At 40.0% G+C, this 22697-nt stretch overlaps 2 protein-coding genes across 5 annotated transcripts in view; one reads left to right on the top strand and one right to left on the bottom strand.

Annotated features, from left to right (window-relative positions):
- The window catches only part of LOC131768351 (1-phosphatidylinositol 3-phosphate 5-kinase), a 35422-nt gene extending 17411 nt beyond the window's left edge, over positions 1 to 18011 (top strand). Inside the window, exons 19-40 of one of the 4 annotated variants that reach the window (XM_059084084.2) lie at positions 11 to 124; positions 656 to 767; positions 1179 to 1390; positions 1622 to 1736; positions 2308 to 3483; positions 4518 to 4677; positions 7475 to 7531; positions 8282 to 8338; positions 8785 to 8832; positions 9078 to 9168; positions 9820 to 9915; positions 10476 to 10568; positions 11187 to 11296; positions 12167 to 12442; positions 12806 to 12871; positions 13088 to 13184; positions 13790 to 13869; positions 14245 to 14348; positions 14765 to 14893; positions 15141 to 15231; positions 15629 to 15790; positions 16399 to 18011. In XM_059084084.2, coding sequence (XP_058940067.2) covers positions 11 to 124; positions 656 to 767; positions 1179 to 1390; positions 1622 to 1736; positions 2308 to 3483; positions 4518 to 4677; positions 7475 to 7531; positions 8282 to 8338; positions 8785 to 8832; positions 9078 to 9168; positions 9820 to 9915; positions 10476 to 10568; positions 11187 to 11296; positions 12167 to 12442; positions 12806 to 12871; positions 13088 to 13184; positions 13790 to 13869; positions 14245 to 14348; positions 14765 to 14893; positions 15141 to 15231; positions 15629 to 15790; positions 16399 to 16592 — 3640 coding nt within the window. In that variant the 3' untranslated portion in view covers positions 16593 to 18011. Of the gene's footprint in view, positions 1 to 10; positions 125 to 655; positions 768 to 1178; positions 1391 to 1621; positions 1737 to 2304; positions 3484 to 4517; positions 4678 to 7474; positions 7532 to 8281; positions 8339 to 8784; positions 8833 to 9077; positions 9169 to 9819; positions 9916 to 10475; positions 10569 to 11186; positions 11297 to 12166; positions 12443 to 12805; positions 12872 to 13087; positions 13185 to 13789; positions 13870 to 14244; positions 14349 to 14764; positions 14894 to 15140; positions 15232 to 15628; positions 15791 to 16398 lie in introns of all 4 variants that reach the window. The other 3 variants (XM_059084083.2, XM_059084086.2, XM_059084087.2) reach the window with 3 other exon arrangements.
- Positions 18012 to 19156: 1145 nt separating this feature from the next.
- Positions 19157 to 22390, bottom strand: LOC131768366 (E3 ubiquitin-protein ligase TRIM71-like). The gene has a single exon (XM_059084104.2). It carries the CDS (start codon positions 22327 to 22329, stop codon positions 20083 to 20085), a length of 2247 nt encoding a protein of 748 aa, XP_058940087.2. The 5' UTR covers positions 22330 to 22390; the 3' UTR covers positions 19157 to 20082.
- Positions 22391 to 22697: the final 307 nt, after the last annotated feature.

Here is a 22697-nt window from a genome sequence, read left to right as displayed (position 1 = left end):
TTTATCGCAGGTACCGCCCAATCAAACTGTTCGAGATAGCCATCCCCTCTCCACAGATTTTTATTCAAGAAAAAACAAGAGATGCCAGCTTTTGGATAAGCGACTTACGTGCCATGACAACCAAGTAGGATCACTTGACATCAGAGTAGAAATAAATGTTTCATCAGCCAAATGAACTTACTTGGTTTTATCAGCCAATTTATCCCAGAGCTTATCTCGTTTTTAATTGCATGAGGTGACCAGTGTTACGCCTTTTGTTTCATCCGCTCCCCTGAGGGATTTTCTTACATTTAATAGTTCATTGGTATCGATTTATACCCCTTTATGGAGAGATTCACTTTAAGAGGCAAGTTTCTTGCCCAAGAACACAACACAATGGCACGGTTAGGTCTCTAACTTGATCCGCTCTTCCTTGTAAGGAGGTATGCAGAGTCACAGTGATAACGATATTGGGCAGCGACTCCCTTGAACCCGTACGGAGAGTGGAGACCCCTAGACGTATTCCACACATACACGTATATTTAGTTTTTTCCTCCTCCAAATAAATTTCTGATATCTCATTACCCCTGACATTCTGTCCTTAAATCTTTTCAGCGGAAGCTCTGCAGAAAGACTTTGGAGAAAGAGGTTAATCTTTCCTTTATTTGTTTTACAGAGGTGACACAGTATTTGCTGCGATTTCTGACCGCCTTGAGTCCCTGAAAGATTACCCTATTATTTTGCCCGAACGCCAAGCAAGAATACAACAGTTATTTAAAATACTCAATGTAAGGACTCAGTAATTTTTCTAATTACGAAATACGACTTTTTTTTTTAACAGATAGTCTATGAGGCGCTTAAGGATCAACTGCTTTTTTTCATGTTGACAATATTTCGTTGCTGGCAATATTTATATAACCTTGCTACAGCAAATATTGTGGTGGTGTTTTTTTTATCAGAAATCATGAAATGAATTGTAGAACGTTTTGATCGTGTTCATGAATCTATTGTCCAATAGTTCAGACTTTTCAACAGACCATTAAATTTGGATGGAATGCCTGTGTTTCTCTTTCAAAGAACTCGAATGCTGATTTTATAACTAGTGAAAGATTTTGCACTCGTAAAAATCTTGGTATCGCCATAAAATTATGTTTCCAAAGCATTAATTCATTGCTCTCTGTCTCACTTGGCTTTCCTAGGACGAGCACAAGCGTTTCCTGGAGCAAATTGAAATTGTGGAAAAGAAAGCGGCCAGTCTTCAGGAGCTAGATAATCCGCTGGCCACAGAGGACGTGAGCACCTGCGAAAACCTGGCTCCCGAAGATAGATTGGCTTTAGAGTACGTCATAGCAAACAGCTTGAATAGTCTCAAGAAAACCCTTTGTGAAGCTGTAGAGAGTTGGAACAACACGTAAGAACTGTTCGTTAAGATTGCTACATTTACTTTTGTGTTTTGCTTGGTAGAACCTTCACGTTTTTACATTATTCTATTGAAAAGAGATTGGTTTACTGCCCAATTCTTCAACGTCATTACCAGTGCTCTATCTCTATTCCTCTCAAGGTAGGAAGAAAGAGGGCCCTGGGAACCAGTTTGTTGGTTACTTATGTAAGCATTTTTGTCCATTTTCGTGAAAATGTAAAGGTTACAAGAATACGCTCAAGCTGAAAAGAAGAAAAATATCAAATCCGTGACGTCTTCTTACAAAGAAGGGAAGCTGTTGTCTTCAATGCAAAGCGATGCAAAGTCCGTATCCGAGGTAATGGTTTTCTCTTTCTGCTGCAGGTTTACTGGATAAAGGCGCTAAGTTTTGTGTGGGCTCAATTTCTTTAACCGGGTTCGTAATGTAATAGTTACTTTGATTGTCCGGATAATTGTAGAGATATGCACTTTTTGATTGGTAAAGTATTACGTCATATCCTGTTATAATTACCCTCCGCGTGGTCATTATGATACTATAGCACCAGTTTTCCAAATGGACTTTCTGCGAGTTCTGAATGTTTTTAAAGGGAAAACAGATAAAATGGAGAAAAATGCAGTTGCTCTAGTAACCGCCTCGCCTATTAAAAAGAAACAATTATCTTCAGGTTCCGTCAGTAATATCGAACAATCCCCTCGACTTCCTCTTTGGGATTATTTTACAGTTCCATTTCGCCGGAGGTCGAAAAAATTGTGTGGCAGATGGGTGTCAACGAAATTTAAGGGTGACGTAAGGGGGATCTCGAAATACGTTAGTTCTTTTTATGCGGTATTATGAACTACTCAACTAAAATGCAAACAATGACGCTGTGTAATATCTAATTACCTATTTCTCCTCATCGGAACAGCAGCTGTCAAAATCGACTGATCTTATACGTGCGTCTGACATCAGTGTTCCAGACGGTAATCTTAGCCCTGCTCTCACCCCATGGGGATCAAGATCACCGTCACCTCACCCCAACCCTGAGATAAACGAAGATGAACCCGAAGTATTGAATAAGACAGACTTGGAGGTACTCCATGCAACAACTGGTTTTCGACCCATTCAGTACCCGGAGAATGAAACCTGCACCCCTGGGGATTCCCCCACGGCTGGTATTTTACCCGTAGGAGGTGTGGTTAAGGGACATTCTACGCCTGAGGCAAAAAAGGAGACCCTAGCTAGGGTGGGTCTGGACAAAGATGTTTCAAGGATTGAAAGACCTGCTGACTCCATTAAAGCCTTTGTGGCTGTTGCACCGAAGCGGGAAGAACCAGAAATTTCTGATAGATCAAATAGTGGAGAAGTCGAAGGTGCGGCAGCTATCCTTGAAAACCCAACTAAGAATTCTTCAGAAGTAAAGATGGCAGGCCAGGAAAATGTTCGAGTTGATGCTATGAATATACGTCCTGAAAAGGATCCTTCTGGTGTCAATGTGGGCGGTATAGAGTGGCCTGTGGATGTTGAGGTGGAGGAAAGTAAGGGGGAAAATCTTGAGCTTGAGACGTATGGCGCCAAGGGGCCGGATGATAGCAAGACGGAAGTGGCCAAGGGTCCCTCTAGCGACAATATGGTAGACGCAAATGATCCTTTCGGAGATGAGATGGACGCAGAAACATTTAAGGGTGCTTGTACAGAGAACTCTGGAGGAGAGCAGGGACGTTGTGGAGGACCATTGAAAGTTGAAAATGAACTGCACCTTAAAGGCAACAGAACCTCCTCTTGGTATATTGTTGAAAAAGAGACCGAAGACGGTGAAATATGTAATTCATCTTATGACGGGAAACAAAATGTAAGTCATGAACAATCTTTAACGTCTTTGGAAGAAGAAAGTGGAGCTCAGGGAACTGAGACACAAACGTTAAAAACGACTTTCGTACGTGGTCATCGCAGAGTGGCGTCGTCCCCCCCTTTCATTGCTGTATTATCGAAGGAAAACGAAGTTGTTCCGGAGGGGAAGTCTACCAGTGCTGTAAACTGTGTGGAGAGGAGCAGAAGTGACTCTGATCTAAGTTCACATGCGAAAAAAGACCCCAATGAGTCTGTGGTGAGTTAATGCTCAAAACATCTAAGTTTGCTCTCTTGTGATCAAGATGCAAATCCTCTTTACAAATATCAATACATTTTTTAGCAAAAAGAAGATGAGAATTAACGAGCTTATCACCCAGAGGGTGTTATACCGATGTGACACTAAATTCTCCTAGTTATCTACAAGGAAATGTAAAGTGGCTAGAGGGAAGAATTGAAGATCAGATCTTGGAATTTACAAGGGTTTGATAAACGAAAAAAAATACTGAATTATACCAAAATTTTAATGATGTAGGAGCTACTGGGACAACAGTAAATCACAAGTTTAACAAAATTCTTGAACGTGATTTGTTATCAGCAGCCTGATTGAAGCCTGATAAGGCAGAGACTTTTCACTCAACAAAACGAGCACCGTGATTGGTTGACTTCGTCTCGGGAAACATTAGGACTCTTGGGGAAAAAAAAAACTTACTGTTTCCCTCGGGACTATGCAGGCTGTTCAGGTTGTTCGAAGATCGGATAACGCTATCCACTGGATAACTCTCTATCGGGTGGATAACGCTATATGTTTCGCTATTACCTATCCGCTGGATAGCGATTTATCCGTTGGATAGCGATTTATCCGTTGGATTGCGATTTATCCGTTGGATTGCGATTTATCCGTTGGATAGCGTTATCCGCCCTTTATACAACTGGGCCCAGAAGTGTACATGGTATACTACTGGGTTCATTTTCTCGTAGATAAAATCAGTCATATTTTGTCTTTCCATCTGGGATGTGCTTAACAAATAAGTGTTTCGTTTCTGAAATTTTGTAAACTTTTGATTCATTAGTGACAAGGTATCGTGTTGTCCAATTCTGTCCGTAATCATACTCGTGACTAACATATCAGACTGCCTCTGCGCGATTGTATGATTTTGTTGATCACTCCTACGATTACAGATCCAATTGAACCCCACTCGATCCTATTACGATTTATTACGATTATTAATTTACTTCATGTTAACTTTTTTATCATTATTTCTTGTCTCTATGTAATCATGTTGCGGTAAGTTGTCAAGCAACTCAGAGAATCTGGTTGAAGATGAAACCGATGCAGGTTGGCGTGGAAAAGGAGACAGGACAGCTAAGAAAAAAGAAGCAAATGACTCTTGTGGTGAACGAAACACGCCCGAAGTTAGAAAAGTGATACCATCAGCTTTTAACAAGAAAAGTGAGTAAATAAATAGTGTTTTTTGAAATACGATTGTTGTGGAATTGGAAGATTTGTGTAGAAAATTATAAATACATAGGCAAAATGTTAATTGCGAGAACGGATTGGTACTAATTTAATCCGCGATGGAGACTGGTTAACTTTGTCTTCAGTCAAAGTAAAGAAGAAGGATGCTTCACAACCAAAAGTTTTTTCCTCCAACTTTACAAATTATGAATGAAATTGTGGCACTAATCTTCTCCATCTTTGATCATTTTTTCCCTGTAGTGCAATCTGCACATTTTGGTTTTATCTTATCAGTCAAAGTAATATTTTTTGGTTTTCCTAACACTGAAGTGAATCGTACACGTCTAAAAAATTTTGATTTCATAGCTCGCATGATCTTAATTATTTTTTTCATGTTTTGTTTTGTTGGTTGTCATGTTTCTTTCTGTGATTGTTTTTGTTTAGCGATTTACATGTTTTTGTGTTTTTACGTTAAACCGCACGTCACTACTGTCGAAAGCAGGCTCTTTTTTTCTATGTCATTTTGCATTTACCCAGTTTTGTATATGACCGAAACTTGCATATGTAACTCTAATCGATCAGAACACACATGAAAATTTTGTCAACCAATTGGGAATAAAGCCAACCTATCTTGCTTCTCGTTTTAAATCTGTATTCCCCTGCAAGTTGTGTTCTGCATCCTCCCTCGTTATTTGCATGTTTGTCATTCTTGGCACAAATTAAAGTTTGTCCCACACTCGCTACCGCCATTTTTTCCCGCGTCATCTTTTTCCGCGCCATCTTTTTCCCGCGCTTTAGTGGCACACGTTGCGCTATCTTGCTCCGTTTCGCGCACGTTGCCTCATCTTCCTTTGTGTCTGATTGGTTCACTTTGTAGAGTGTTTGTTCTGATTGGTTGAATTTAGTTTTCCTGAAATAGGTGGTACGGTAGACCTTTTGAGAACCATTTTTTGTATTTAATAACTTGTTTATTTATTTATGCATACGTATGCAACGTCTTACGAATTCTATCTTTGCCTTTTGGCCTTTAATCTTCGATAATTCTAACATACATTTCAAAACGTATGAGCAACATTTACGATGCTGTTGAGTAACTACTGAACAAACGCTATTTAGTTCTAGTGTAACCGCCGAATTAATAAAAGCTGGTAGCTTGCTCTTGACACTGGTCGGGTAGAGAAAACCTTGTCGCCATTTAATCGTCATACGACGATTTTAAAGTTTTTGGACTGGTGATTTTAACTTCAATTTTATAATCTTTATCTAACACAGGTTGAGGTCATAACCACAAAATTTGTTTTTCGTTTCCCATCGCCTCACGGCCCCATTTTCGGAAAGGATAAAAACATAATCTGGCAAGCAAAATTTTGATGCTAAACTAAATTCTCTTTATGATTTTTGAGTGGAAGCATGTAATTATCACTTCGGTTCGAAAAGCAAGGGCTATACTGAGGAAGACACTTAGTTGGGGGACGCGCATCTTTGACTACGCTTTATTCTCCAGTAACCTGAGCTTCTCCTGAACTCCTCCTGAACTCAGGGGGTAAGTTTCTTGAGAAACTGTGGTGCTGCGTCGGTGGAAGAGTATAACAGCGTACTTTAGTGTTGTCAACTGAGTTGATAACGTAAGTTGGCCACCGTAAAGAGTTTAAAATCTGACGTTTCGAGCGTTGGCCCTTCATCAGAACGCTCTGACAAAGGGCTTATGGTGGCTAATTAACATTATCAACTCAGTTGATAATACAGTCGAACCGCGATTATCCGGACCCCGATTATCCGGACTATTCGATTGTCCGGACTTTCTTCTCTGGTCCCAATTTTTCCATGAATATTAATTAGTTTTGATCTTGAAAACTCAAAGTCGCAAAAAGCCCAATAATCCTTTCAAAAGACTGTTGAAACAGCGTATTATCCTATGCGCTTTTCAAAATTCGAAAGTGCGACGAGTCAAAGAAGTATTCTGATGCGTTCAGCTGATATATGGTTAGCTCAATTGTTTTGTTGCTAAGGGAATTTCATGCTTGATTAGTTCCTTCTGCGTGGGTTATGTAAACACACGAGCGATCGATCGTAAACTCAAATCAAAAACATGCCCACGAAGCGAAAGGTTGCCGTTCTATTGATTAAAGATAAGCAGATAATTATTTCACATTTCTATCTCATTAATATTCATATTTTCGATTATCCGGACTCTCGATTATCCGGACTATTTACCGAGGTCCCGATGAGTCCGGATAATCGAGGTTCGACTGTACTTAATAACCCTGTTGTCCTGAACCCAAGCCTCAGCAATTCCGATGGGAAACGAAAAATTCTATGGTGATGACCATGTAACATTGAGGAGCTTTTCATTAAAGAAAGGCTTTAATTTAGTTGGATAATCGGCTTAATCTTATTTGAATTATTTAACCAATTTTAATTTCTTGTGATAGTTTCTTTTATTCTAAACTCACCCTGAATGTCTCTTCAGTAAATTTCCAAATAGTCGAGAATAACAACTAAAATTTAAGGCTGTTACTCTCAAAAAAAAAAATAGGATGCCTCATCTTCTCAACTTCGGTTCTAACAGAGTTCTCTCTTTGAAGGTCTCTATAAGTACCTCACTTTGCGTATTCAGGAGCCAAAAAATAATATAATGAGCGATAACCGCATGAATGCCTCATCTCTTTGACTTCAGATGTAACAGCCTTTTTTCTCTGTAATTCTTCACGCGTACCTCACCCTGCGAATTCCTGAGCTTGGCGTTCGACACCATTGACCAATGATATATTTGAAACTTTCTTTGTTCAAGGTCTCTATAGGGCCCAGTCTGTGGGGGCTACAAACCAGGGCGGTTCACCAAAGAAGGGTAGGGCTGGAGCGAGTATGCGTGATTGATCTCCAGTCGCTGTGTTATCATACGTCATTCATCCATGACATGAAATTTTTACCTGTGTAACCTCTAAAACGTAGAGAGCAGTGGCATATAAAATCTCCCCGGAAATCCTACACTCTATACAGACTGTGTTTTTGTTCCAAAGTATAACTAAGTCCGCCACTCATGATCTTGGAATTTCTTGCTAATTCAGTTGATACATTGAGAGTGATCTGGAAAGAGGACAAACTACTTTGGGTAGGAGTACTGGGGCGCTGGATGACCCGCCAAATTGTCTTTCCCCACCCCCCAACAATTCAAGCTTTCCAGATTTTTCTCCCCACATTTTGGATGAAATGCGGTGTAAAACGGGCAACACTTTTTCGCTTTTTTTTTCCCTATTGTGTCATTCTCATTGAAGCAGGTGATGACCGTTTTACACCGCACATTAGCACGAATTTCTTCCCCCCTATAGTCTATAGGGGGGAATATAATCTCAGTAGTCCCCGACTGAATTTTCGATCGAACGTTTCAGAGCAAAACCAAATGGAGTTAACCACAACTCGCATGACGAACGATTCTTGTAATTGTGGCCGCTCGATAATTTTACTTTGGAGTTACGATATTCAACAACGGCGGTCAAGTTTCATTAAACTTGTCAAATCTGCAGTCATCTTTATGATACGCATGGCCGGTAAAAAAGTCCGCCATATAAAATTGTTTTTATTTACCTTTATTTCAAAGGTGTTGTTCGTTCACAATCTTGGGCGGTTAATCAGTGGCAAGTGACTGCTAAAAAGGGTAGGGATGTAAAGTTTTTAAAACATACCATTAAAGTTCCTTATTTTGAACAATTTGTGATTGGCTTTTCTTGACGTTCTTGTAACAGTCACATTTTGCTAATTTATAAAATGACTTAAAATGACTTTAGTTCAGCAATTAAGCGATTTCCAGTAAATTTAAACAAAGTTAGTCACAGTGTTACCTTAAAAACTGCTGAACAAAGTTAACTAGTGATAATTTACCGTGGATAAACAAGGTGATGTAACTTTCCATGAAAAAGATATCATATCATCTTAACAAACGTAAACTGACCATGTTTCATTACCCTAACACTGGCTCATCTTCCGAGCTGAATGGCTCATTCCAATTGTTTCTGATTATGTTGTTATTTGCTGCAGTTTACCTTCAGATATAGACTGTTTTGTGTTCTGTTTAAGTCTTCTGAAATTATTTCCTGTCAACAGCTCTTGTCTCAGAGGGAGGAGACCCGGATGCTACGCCTGCCACAGACGGTATGCCGCTGACCAACCTTACTCCCCAAGCCCTTTATTAGTCTATCACCGTAATTTTAACTTGGTTTACTTTAACAAGGCTGTGTACATTCATTACTATTATTTTATCCTTGAAGAATTTACCCCCCTGAATTTTAAACCAATTTCTTTCGTGCGGGGGGGGGGAGGGCAAGACATTGTAGTTTACTTCGCTATTAGTTGATGAGATTTTTTATGAGGCTATAAAGTGAGGCTTGTTTTTGCAGCATCAGTTGGAACCAGCAAGCGTGAGAAAGTGAAAAACATCATCTCATCATTTATGTCCGGCTCTGCCTTTCAGCCAGTACCGTCCACTTTGTAAGTTGCCTCTCATACACCTCTCTTTTGCAACTGTTAGTGATATCCTCTCTTACAGAAGTAGCTGGCATCCCTAAGTAAATAACTTTGGAATACGGAGAAATTATCATGGAGATGGACCTCAAAGCTACAATGAGTGACAAAAGTCTTGGCACGCTTTACTACGTTTTAAATCTTTCGGATCAATATCAGTAGCTGGGCAACTGCCCACCTACCCCTCCCCTAACTCAACAACAGTCAATTGACAACTAGTTAAGGTTAATGTTGGGTTAGGGGAGGGGTAGGTGGGCAGTTGCCCAGATACTGATATTGATCCAATCTTCCAGTCTCTGACTCCTTCACTCTTTAGAGTGACCAAAAAGGAATTTCTTCTTATGATGTTGAGTCATTGTTATTAAAGGGCGGTGAGGTTAAGAAAACTATCAGTAAGGGATAGTATTTGACAAATAGTGAGGAGAATTCATGCGTAGATCTTCGAGGCAAAGAGTCGAGATGACATCTTTTATTCTGAGTTCAAGTGTTTTTTTCGGTGGTTATTATATTTCTGCTTGAAGATTGTTTTTTGTGGTGTGTTGAACAACTCTGTTCTAAAAAAGGTGATGTAGGAAGAACGACTGATATTGACATATAACTTTCATGTTTTGTTTACAGTCCAAGTCACGAACACCACCTCCTCCCCCCTGGAGAGAAAGTTCTCGTGGTTGTGAGTGAGAAAGAGACTAGCTCCATCATAGCCTACACACTGAGGTGAGACGCGTGAGTAGGCACGCATAGCGTGCAGATGAAATTTCGGTTTTCCCAAACTTTGTGTCTAACACGTGTGACGGGTGGTAGGTCTAGAAAAGGTTATCCCTGAAAGTATGACTAAACCTCACCAATTTGCTTTGATAAAAGTTGATATCCTCCTCAAAATTATTAATTTGTTGCCACTGAGATTCGCAATATTCTGTATAGAGGAACCAGTTGTATACCCCACTCCCCTTTCGTAACTCCCCCCCCTCCTCTTTACTCCAATATTGTGTATTTCTGTATTTTGAATGAGATTACGGGGGGTGGGTGGGGAATTTAGTCTAGATTTGGTGAACTTTGAACTTATTCTTGAGGGAAGGGGTTACAGTATTGAGGTAAGGTAGTCTTAAACTTCATTTCTGAAATGCAGCCACGGGAATACTGTGTGGAAAGTCAGTTTCACGAAGATTATGTCTTTTGGCTCAACTGTTTTATTGAACAATTAAACGTGCATGAAATTTATTGGTTTGGTTTACGATGACCATGCGTGATCAAATGTTTCTTTGATTTTGTTTCAGTACAAAGGAATACAACGAACGCTTGCTTCAAATTCAGCAGACGCTATCAGAGATCAAGAACGGGGCAGCTAGAGAACACTTACAGGGCAAAGGGTGAATATAGATTGTTTTGTATTATCGGTACTCCTCCCTCTGCCTTAGAAGATTTTATGACGAGTCACTCCCGAGTCAATCGAGGTTGTGTGACAAATCAGGGAAATAGTGTCACGTAAATAGTAAGGTTTTATCATTTGTTAAAGAGCACATTTTCATGGAAGGCTGTTCCTTCACTTGATCTCTTTCACAGAACAATTTCTGTGTTTGCACTGTTTCTAGGCCGTCTTTACAGAAATCTTTTTAGAGTAGCCTATCTGTTCTTTTATCATTCAAATCGAGCAATATTACCGACAAGAACAGCAACACTTAACAAGGTTTTTTTAACACTTTTCCAGTCTCTCATTTTTCTGGCGCCTCGAGTTTTCGGTGTCTTTGTGCGCTTTTATTCAAGTCTTGTTTTCGTCTAAGTTCACCTCAGCGACACAATTTCCCACATTTTCTCTTCTCACTTGTTTCTATGCTCTCCAAGATAATTTTTCACGCACTTTCAACCATTCACACGTTTACCCACCCTTGACAAGTTTTTTTTCAGGTAACGCTTCCTTAATGTCTCATTTTAAGCGCGTCATTAACAAGCACGCCAGAGCTAACCTTCTAACAATTTCGTTATTTCAGGGACGTCATTAAAACTGGAGATTTATCTGTCAAAAGTCAGTCACATCTAGGCAGTCATTGTGGTACGCAGACGTACATTAGAGTTGATTCCGGTCCAGATGGGGGAGAAGGTAATTTTTTTCTTAGAAATGATAGATCAATGTCAGTATTTGAGAAAATGCGTGGTAACAAGGAAGGGTCAACGGATACTCGGATACTGACATTGGTCCCTGATCACTAGGCTTTCTTCTCGCGGAAATGACCATATTTCGCTGTGTGACTGCGAACTTCCTGATACAAATTTGAGGACAGGGTGAAAATATGCAGCCTCTTCTTCTACTGTTTTGTTTTTATCCATTCTCCGGTTTTTTAAGCTGGGGAAATCTGAATATTAGAAAATGTGATCTAATCGATAACTTGATGGATCGTGAAGCGTTGAGGAGAATTACATTTTTTAAGGAAAAGAGAATGAGCAAACTTTCAAGTTATCTATATCAGTAGTTCTGTACGGCGTTTTATCTTCATCAGTTTGTAAACACGGCGAAAAGTTTTGTTGATGAAACTTTTTATGGCGTATTAAACCTCCCCTTTTGTTAAAAACAGCTTTATTGATATATTTAATTGGGAAAGTGTTGTCTCCAGGACGTGGTATAGGGGTAAAGGCTCTATAAATGGGCTTCTGAACAGAGTGGCTCTGGAATGAATATCGCCCAGCGTTTTAACCCTTAAATCGGCGAGAGCGACCAGCATCTAATTTCTCCTTCCAATATCACCCATGAATCAAACATTAAGGTCATGAGAATAAAGGAAATGATGATTAATTGAAGAACCTCTTGATTGTTAAGCAAGTTCTCCTTGCAAGTACATTAGGAAACGTATAGAGATCGGTATGGAGAATATGCATACTGATGTTAGAGTGTACAGGGTTAAACCAGTAAGAGCAGTTTCGATCTACGTCTGAGGCCCCACAGCTTCGCTAACTAAAGCACTCTTTCGCTCAGGTTATGTGCATTTAGACATTGTGGATCCCGAAACGGGATTGGCTGTGGGAGAAGAAGGGGAAACGCCTTCTGTTGCCAAAGAAAAGTTAGAATTCATGAGCAAAAGTCAAGAATTTCACGCAGAGCCTGAGCCACAGGCCACCCAACATGCTAAACACCGAAAAGTGGAGAGAGTTGTGTTTACAAAGGGGAAGAACAACGCCCCTTGTCCCAAGGACGACGCAAAGAAGGTGGAGAATAACGCACCGCCAGACATTCCGGCACAAGATGACATCGGTGAGAATGAACGAGATTTTTTTTTTCGTGAACGAGTGAGACGGCTGGGTGCCATAAAAGTATTTCGATGTTCTTGGGGAGGGGGAAGAGGCTTGTTAGTTAGGTGCCAAGAAATATTCTCCAAAGACGAGGAAGCTGAAGGAAGATACTCTGACTGTATCTTGTTCAAAAAAGGAGGAAAAAGAAGAAGCCTGGGGACAATATTGATTAAAAAAGAGGAATATGGACTATTTAAGTCGTCAAAGTTTGCTCTTGAGAACCTCCCCGTGAAACGCAATGGAAACACAATTGAGGAAGAGTTGACCGATAGTGACATTTTTCTAGTTTCATTTGATGTTTGTGATCTTCTTTCTTTCTCGTTAGGACTCCTGCAGTTTGGCTTTCAAAGGAAGGATGCAAACCCAGCTGTGGATTTTCATGTTAAGCACCGTAAGAAAGTTTTGCTCGTTTGTTTGCACGTTTGTTTTACAGGGAGAGCCTTGTTTCAGAGCTTAAACGAATGCTTGAGAGCGTCACGCTATCTTTACTTGACGGGTCACGCAAAAGAAAGCGAGGGCAGGTCGCGTGACTGTTTCAACTTTTTCCTCTTATGTTTTCCGAGACTATTTGGTTTAGACTTTTTTTGACTCTTTGTTTTAATTTCAGAGTTTGCTGACAGTACTTGCCGATTTTACTGCAGTATCTATTACGCGGAGCAATTCAGATCTCTGCGAAAGAGGATCTTTCCTGACGGCGAGGAGAAGTAAGTTAATAACATAGATGTATTTTTGCTTGGATTTCCTTGACCTCATTGATACCTACACCATTGCTGAAGCTGATTCGTGTGGCACCTTGCGCAGGAGGAAACTGCCCTTTTGTTTTTATTATTAAACAAAGTAGAAAGACAAAATTTCTTTGACTGCAAAATATGACAGCTGCACGATTGTAATTGTCTCAGTGAAATTGCCGATATTTTGTGTGTATTCTGGAAGATATTAGCTAACGCCTTTGAAAGGCCTGGCGTCTAATTTCTGCTTACAGTATCACCCTTGAATTAAATGTTACGGTCGTGAGAATAACGGAAATTATCACCAATTTAAGAAGCTAAAGATTATCAAACAAATTCTCCTTTTTAGTCCCACAGGAAATGTGGAGAGATCAGTGTGGAGAATATGAATACTAATATTAGGGTGTAAAGGGTTACGGTTTTGGTTGATATTTTCCTGCTTACAGCCATTTTTTTTTTTGCCAAAATTGCTAGACGATCATCGAAGCTTAGAGCATGGTGAAAATTATCCACATTCTCCCCTCCCTTGCAACTGAAAGGTATTCCAGTTCAGACAATTTTGTGCACATTATGTCCTCTAGGTACATCCGTTCCCTGCAGCATTCAGTTTCATGGGGAGCACGTGGTGGAAAATCCGGATCTGCCTTTTTCAAGTCATTCGGTGAGAAACTAAATGGATACACAGAAAAAAGAAATCTACTAATTTAGATTAGATATTTCCGACTATCCGCAGCGGTCACTTGGATTTTATTTTTATTTCCTGACGATTTATTTCGAGTCGGATATTCGATGTTTTAACGCTTATTTGTAACGTTCACAAAATGACCGCTTTTCAAGAAGAAATACATCTGGCATCTGTACTGCCGTTGGCTTCATTAACCCTCGTCTCTCATTCAACCCTGCTCAAACACAGAAAACGAAGTGCAACATTGCACTAAGGAAGATGAGTCGAAAATAAGGTTTAAAGAAAGAAAATTGAGATCCTTCTCCACACAATTGCGAATTCATTGGTAATGTGTCAACGATAACTTTACAGATGACCGGTTTGTCATGAAGCAGATGTCAAGACTGGAGTTGCAGTGTTTTCTGGAGTTTGCACCACACTACTTCTGCTACATCAATAAAGCTCTAGATGAACAGGTATGGTACGGGAACGTGGTGGGGCAGTGGTAACGTTGTGGGATCCGGACTCGAGGCCTAAATGGAGTCGCTACATTATGTTCATGGAGAAGATTATTTGCTCCCACAATGTCTCTCTCTACTCAGAGGTGTAAATGGGTACCAACGAAAAGCCGAAGGGAGGGGGGTGAGGTATTGTGCTTGAGTAGCATCATATCCTTGGGGGGGGGGGTGAGTAATACTACGATAGAGCCCAGTCTGCGCTCTCGCAGAATGAGTTACTCTGTTCGTGTGCAGATCTCTGCCTTTAAAAAGCGATGATGGGGTCGCCTAACACGATGACTTCACTTGCACTTCATGCTTTGCACTCTGGTAGTAAATTTCCTTCGCATAGCATCAGAAAATGGATTTGTATTGTTTTCTTGTTTTCTTGATAGCGACCGACCTTGTTGGCAAAGATCCTGGGAATATACAGGATTGGCTACAAGAACTCACAGACAGGTGCTACGATGAGACAGGATGTGCTTGTTATGGAAAATTTGTTTTACGACCGCAAAATCGACAAGGTATGAAACTAGGGTATCTTACCAATAAAACGGAAAAATCTACGGCAGGTAATTTACAATAATGGTCTTTTTTCTTCTTTTCCTTTTTTTTTTTTTGCGCAAAATTTCCACAATTCTGTGGGACCTCAGATCTCCAAGCTCAAACTCTTTCAAAGTTGCCTTTTTGCAACATTAAGTCTTAACTGGTCGCAAGAATTAATTCAAGTTTTCTATCTGAAACTTGACGCCTAATGCTTTATCTCTTCAGACTTTCGATTTAAAAGGTTCCATGAGAAGCCGGTACGTTCAGACTTCCGGGATGAAGAACGATGTATTACTGGACGAGAACCTGCTTGAAAGTGAGTCGAAGAGGAATGAATCGATTCTTTTTATGGGTTTTTGTAGTAAATTTACCGTTTAACTAGTTGTAACCCCTTGTAAATCACGTTAGTTTCTATTTGGACTTTTAGGCTCTGACAGAGTACTGTATTCTTCCCGCGCCTGCCTTTATTGGCTGGCATGTTTCCCGCTCTTTTTCCGCGGTTACTCGCTGGAGGAATATTTCTCGTGCTAACTACTAACGGTTTGTTTCGCGCGTTTTTTTTTTTTTCGCATGCGTTCTGCCCTTTCCACTTAGAAACATTTCTGGTATCTGCAGAATTTCTGTTTGTCGCTGGGGATTTTGCACGAGTCGTTGACAAACAACACCCTGTTTAATTATACAGCAATTAATTTCAACTCCTTTTTCTGTTCCAGTGATCCGTGAGTGCCCGATATTTATCCGCCCGCATTCCAAAGCAATTCTCTCACGTGCTATTCACAACGACACCGAGTTCCTTGCTCAGCAGATGGTGATGGATTATTCACTGTTGGTAGGCATAGACGAAGCCCGGTCTGAACTGGTCACCGGAATCATAGGTGAGTCAGGCAGAGCTTCGTAAAAAGGGACAGCATTAGGCAGGGTTGTCAAAACGTATGAAAGTAGAAGACAAGCAAGGCCAATGTGAACGTCATTTACTTTCTTCAGATTTCGAGTAAGACGGAGAACTATTCATTTAAAATGTCCAAAGCGCTCCACGAAGCTTACACGCAACCCTCGAAAGAATTCGGAACGTGGACCCTGTTCACACATTTGGTAAATTTTGTATCTAATCCCACTCAAAACTGCATAATGGCTGCTGTACAATTTTCTTCGATAGCATTTCAATTGTACGATTTTTCTTCGGCAATCCTAGTTAAATGACATGAAAGTAGCCGGTTCAAAATGGCAGACTAGCCGGCAGTATTGGTCGACTGCAGACTCTTATTAAAAGCTCTGCTTAGGCCCGGTGCAGACGCCGTACTCCACTTAAGCCTTATCTAATTCTGTAAATCAGGTCTACGCGAAGTTCGGCTTCTCAGTCAATTCGATACAATTGATGGAATTCCGTTCGACTCAGCTTTTCTTTACATAATGCTCACATAACATGCACGACAAGTTGTGCGTGAAAATGGAGATCTTTTTCATGCACTTTTCTGTTCTGTAGATTTTATTCGAACATTCACTTGGGATAAGAAGTTGGAGATGTACGTTAAAGCCAGCGGCATTCTTGGAGGCCAAGGAAGAATGCCTACAGTAGTGTCCCCGGAGTTGTACAGGACACGATTCACTGAGGCCATGCACAGATACTTTCTTATGGTCCCTGATAAATGGACAGGGCTTGGAAGTGACCTTGACTAAGGGGCCATTGTAGACGTGTACCTCTCATCAAAGCCTTGTTCAAATACTTCAGTGGTGATTTCAAAATAATGGACCGTGCTTGGAAGTGAACACGTTTAAGATACCGCCATGTTGTCCTCATTTTACTTTGGTGCATGATTCACGGAAGCCTCCCATAGGTGCTTTATTATGGTTCTTAGTTGAAAAATAGTCTGGTTCTGAATAAGGGACTTCTTTGCTGTTGCTCGGGGTGCTGGGAACTGATTGGACGGCATCCATTTTACACAAATCCCTCTTACATTCGCTTCTAACTGTACCCGCTATTGCTAGGATACGTTCTGGAATTAGAGGATACAGCAGATTAAGACACAAACGCTTTTTGCCACAGAAGATCATTCTTAGACAAATATACTTGCATACTTCGGGGGAAGGGAGGGGCTACATGTTCCCTTGTTGACGATATTTGTAATTGAATGTATAATTTATGTAACGAAAAGTTTGTATAGAATTTAATGAAATTGTAAATTATTTGTAGAAATGATGAATGGAGAGGAAGATTGACATTTTCTTATTAAAACAGAGATAACGAAAATGATACGCGCATATTGAAAAAAATGTTGAAACTGACGGGGTAATGTTTGTTATTCTAGTGGTTTCTATGTATATTTGGGCAGCCTTTATTAATTTTACTTTTTTTTTTCTTAATGTGACATTTTGTCAATGTTAGACTTGTCATCAGACAGGTGTGTTAATAAATTAAGAGATAACGAAACACAATTTTTATGATTAAAGAGCAGAAAGGGGTATCTTATTGAGCGGAAATAAAAAATGTTACTATCGCGTTTGGCGCAAATTTATAACTTGGAATTTAGGAAATGGAGCTGCTTAGTAAAAGCCCGTTTTAATGCAGTGAATCACACACCACAGAATAAAACAAAGCTCCTACTTTTAGCCTGATCTGTTTCTTAAGAACAGAGTAATTTATTAACGTAAATTGGCCACCGTAAAGAGTTTAAAAGCTGACGTTTCGGGTGTTTGCGCTTCGTCAGAACGATTGGAGGAATTGTAGGTTGTGTGTTTTTATATGCAGAAAATAGAGCTACACCATTGGTGGGAGTGTGATGACGAGAAAACAAGAATAAATTCCAATCGCTCTGACGAAGGGCTAACGCTCGAAACGTCAGCCTTTTAACTCTTTACGGTGGCCAATTTACGTTTTCAACTCAGTTGTTAACACTAAATTACATGCTACACTCTTCCACCGACGCAGCAGCACAGTTTCTTTAGAAACTCACCTCCTTTATTCAAGAATAAATTACTTGAATGAAAAGCGCTCTTTGATGCCGTGGAGATTAAAAGTGCCGATTTGAAAGATAAATTTTTGTTCTGGAGTTTGCGAATTGTAGGGAAAGGCCGCAAACTGCCATATGCTTCTTAGAGAGGTAAGGGAGATTAAAGTGTCTAGCGACTGGTTTGTATGTGTCCTTGTCATTTCTTTCTACGTCGCGATGGGGTTCTCGGAATCAGTCACCTGGTCGTCATCCTGTTTCACCAATGTATAACTTTTTGCAATAAGTGCCAGTTATACAGTAGATGACATTGGCAGAGGTGTACGTGAAGTGATCAGTGATCTAAATGGATATATAAGGTCCCGACATTTTCTCTACTCTGAAATGATTTAAGAGAATCTGTAGCGAGGAACAAAAGGCCTCTACCTGAGTGTTGATGTTTTCTTTTCCCTAGCTTGCATTGCCCTCTTTTCCTTATGTTCTTCCCGTTGAATTTTGGGATTTCGTTTAATTTTTAGTAAACTCGTTTTTTTTTTTCTTTAGTCGAAAGAACCTTCCCGCGAATTGGAAGGGAGTTCTTCTCCACGAGACTTGGCAAGGGTTCGATGTTGCGTTTTATTGGTCGGCGGCACGACTGCATGGGCATGCACCTAAATGAGGTGCGAAAACTGCGAATTTCTTTAGAGGCCAAATACTCGAGGTTTGTTTTTTAAAGAGTAACCTCTTCTTAAACCAATTTATGGGATGTGTAGATTTGTACGATTTTCATGAAAATTGCCCACGCTCTTAAGGGTATGAGGCTTTTATGAAATTCGAAATATTCAGTCTTTCGTGACGTCCTGGAGCGTGAAAACAACCGAAATATTTTCCAACTTCAAATTAGATCTTCTAAGGAACCATTAGGGACAACGAAAAAGCCTCAAACCATTTGTTAGCCCATTATCTGCTGAATGATAATGTCCAGTTTTTTTGGAGGTCGGCGGTAACGTGGAGACTGGTAATTCAGTAAAGTAAATACCGTAAGTTTTTTGTTTAAAGGCTCTCGCGCACCTAAAAAAAATAAAAAAGTAGAAAAAAAACCTAGTTATTCTCAGAATCTACACTGTATAAGCTTTATAGTGTTATATAGCTTTCCGTGGTTTCTTTTATAGTTGCGCGCTTAGGACGATTTTTCCGGAACGTACCCTATTTTGTTGACAGTAACCTTAGATTGTTAATCACTATCTTAAATTCAAGTCATCAAATTAGATCTGACGTAACTCATAACTTCTTTAATAATACATAAAGACTCGAAAAGATGTTACATCAAGTGTTATGAAAATATATACGAAATAGTTCAATGAATCATATACAATAACTTGTTGAAAGTTCTCAATTGCGAGTCGGAATAAGTTTTGTTGGATTTGACCTCTATTAAGTAGGTAATCTATACCAGGGTGAAAACTTATCTCATGAAAAAGTAGTGGAACATCTTACAATAAGCAAGGTTGTACTCTATTGACTACAATTGGAATGTGCAAAAAAGACACTTCTTACAAAACTGATAAACATACTCTGATTACTGTATTATGTTTCATGCTATTGGAATCTGCAGGCCTCGCCGATGATTTACAAAAAAGCCTTTGTCTTCTTATATAAACGTTAAGGACATATTCCCCTTAGCTTAAGACAAGGCAGAACTGAAAACTGTCTTCTGCAGTACTTTGGTTTTTCCTTTCCCAACCAAGTGAGTTACGAACAAAAAAGAAGCACAAAGTGGGCTTAACTCTCCCTAAAACTTACTTCTAATAACAGCATGATCTTTTACAGGGAACTGTGTAATATCAGTTACACTTGAAATGTATATGTTCACCTCCCCCCCTATCTGTTTGATATAATATGCTACTGATTGAATGAATGTTTCCGGACCACTGCGCTTGTCGTGTAATTAATATATAGTCTAAGTCCTATTTTTGTCGTTAAATTACTGCAGATTTTCTGGTGTAAAAGAAAACGAATTTTAATATTTTAAGCCCACTTCCCTCCCTGTAAATCACGAAAAGTCTTATCTTGGCTAAACCTAGTTACTCTCGGAATAATTACTATTTGTTAAGGTTGAGAATAACAAAGAAGGTCATTCAGAGAATAAGTAGAATCTCCAAAATTTTTCATTCGATGGTTGAACTCAAAATTAATTCACTGATTTTGGTTCGGCGCGATAGTACAAAATAATATGAACAAGTTTATTCCAGTATCTGTATACGATGGTTCAAGGCGTCACAAACAACAATTTGGCCATTGCTGAGAACTGCTAAAGAGGCTGGATTATTGAACTCTCCTAAATTGCCACCCTCTATTCCAAACTTGCCGAGAAACTTTCCATTCAGCTCAAATACTTGTATTCTGTGGTTATTTTCGTCACAGACCATCAAGTGACCTGATTTGTTCACCAACAAACCATTGGGACTATTTAACTCCCCGTCCCCTCCACCCTTCTTTCCAAACTTGTACTGAAAGTTTCCTTTCCTGTCAAACACTTTGATACAATGTTCACGGTCGTCTGACACTATGAGATATCTTTCATATTGAATACAATGGACAGGAAAAGTAAAAAATCCCTGCTCTCCTATCTTCGTTAGAAAATTGCCATCAGGAGAAAATATCTTAATCAGCCTGTTACCTGAATCAGCGACAATGATATTCCCATCACTGTCTACCGATAAACCACACGGACTACTGAGCTGACTATCAAGGCTTCCTCTCCCACCAAAGAATCCCACGTACTCACCCTTCCCTTTGAAAATATGGATTCTACTGTTCCCATTGTCTGCCACGAAAATATTCCCATTATTATGATATGTTATTCCGACAAGGAATCTAACTTCTCCCTCTTTGGTAGCAGACAGACCGAACGATCTTAAGTAATTTCCTACACTGTTAAAAATTTGGACTCTATGGTTGTAACTATCAACAACAACTATCTCATCCTTTGCATTTACTGCATTTACTGCTGCCCCCCAAGGAAACCGAAACATTCCCTCAGACGAGCCCTCTTTCCCGAAGGAAAGTACAGGTTTAAACTGAAATGGTGTTACCTGCACAGCAAAAGGACTGTTACGGACATGTTCCCCGTTTACCTTTACAGTCACTCGACATTTTCCTGGATCTCTGGGACAATACCTGACTTGATAGAGTCCATCTTTACAGTCATTTATTTGTATTTCTGACGTGCATTCTCGTCCTTGTTCGTCCCTGATCTCCACCGTTACATGGTCACGTTCATTGTAACACTGTCTTCCTTCGGTGTCCTTTGTTGTCAAGGTAAAGTGAGCTTCACGGAGAGCAATTCCTTCCTCCAGTCCTTTGCCTTCAATATCACACTGACCTGCTTTTGTTGGTTTTTTCAAAGTTCCAATTAGTTCAGTTTTGACAGTGTTGAACAACTTATAATTTTCCACGAAGACAAAATGAGCCATAAGTTCGGGGTCACAGTCGGTTGACTCGATTTGATGAACTCCTTCAAAGATGGTGTCTGATGATTTCTTGAGTTGAACGATTTCAGCGTTTGTACTTCGGGTTAAAAGTTTGTCAGCCTTCTCCAGAGATGATTTTATGGCCGTCATTTGATGCTCGATCTCGGTCTTTCGCCTTATTATGCTTTCAATCGACTTGTATGTTTCTTTTTCCACCTCTGCGAATATGTTTTTCTTGTTTGCTTCAATGGCTGCAATTAAATTGTCAACAAATGTTTGAATCTCTCTCTTCACATCTTCGCCTTGTTGTATCAGTGTGGCACATTCTCCATCAAGTCGGCTCACGGCATTCATCTTTGCTCGTAAATTGTGTCGCTGTTTTTCAATAAAAGACTTCATTTCAGTCTTTTGTGTCTCCGCTTCTTCTTTGATTAACTTCATATTATGACCTCCATGATCCAATGTCACACATATTTGGCAAAGTGGCATTTCACAGTCTTTGCAAAAGTACTTTAGCTCTTCTTTGTTATGATCTTCCTTAGGACAGAAAGCAGGTCGTTTCATCACATCTTCATAGTCCTTGTCTTGAAAGTCTTTGAGCGCCAGAACACGATGATCTTTATTGCTGCGAATGATGTTGTGTCCAATGATGCACTCGTCACACCAAAACACGCAACAGTGAAAACAATAGGAACTCTCGGCGCTTTTCTTGTCGCAATTTCCACATCGTACTTGGCTTGTTTTGCACCCTTTAATTGCTAACACATCAATCAAGCCGTTCAGATAAAAACTGGTGGGAAGATCTTTCAAATCGCCACTTTCAGGCACTCTGCTAATAGCTTGACACTTCGGGCATCTGATTGTGTCTCGGCCATGGCTTGTTGTGTGCCAGTGTTTCAAGCAGTGCAGACAAAACGTGTGTAGACATGGAAGGTGCTTCGGATCGGTGTACACGTTAGTACACACTGGGCACGAAACTTCCTCGCGAAGATTGCGAAGCAACGTTTTGATATCCATGTGTTTTCTATTAAGAACTGATCATACGCTCGAACTAATCAGCTTTTCTCGGAATTGAACTCGAAACAATGAAGCCTCGTGGCTCTATTTTTTTTTTTAGCTATTTTTGGAATAAATTATTTGTTATGACAACAGGTTTTGTGTATAAGCCAATCAGAAAACTTTCTTAATATAAGACACACTTTAACCAAGGACTCCTTGCATTCCTGGCTCTCTGAAATGTAAAAGTGATTTGCCCGCCGTTCTTCGGCTTGAACATGTCACGAAAAACGAGAAGATCACTGGAAGGACACAACGAATGGACACCTCACCAAGGAGGGTATTGAAGAGTCTCAGTTAGCATTCTCCTGGGAAAGTTTCCTCTGTCC

Source organism: Pocillopora verrucosa, chromosome 13 (assembly GCF_036669915.1).
Source record: "Pocillopora verrucosa isolate sample1 chromosome 13, ASM3666991v2, whole genome shotgun sequence".
Lineage (NCBI taxonomy): Eukaryota > Metazoa > Cnidaria > Anthozoa > Scleractinia > Pocilloporidae > Pocillopora > Pocillopora verrucosa.
Note: the sequence above shows the minus strand (reverse complement) of the source record. Positions and strands in the feature narration are given on the sequence as shown.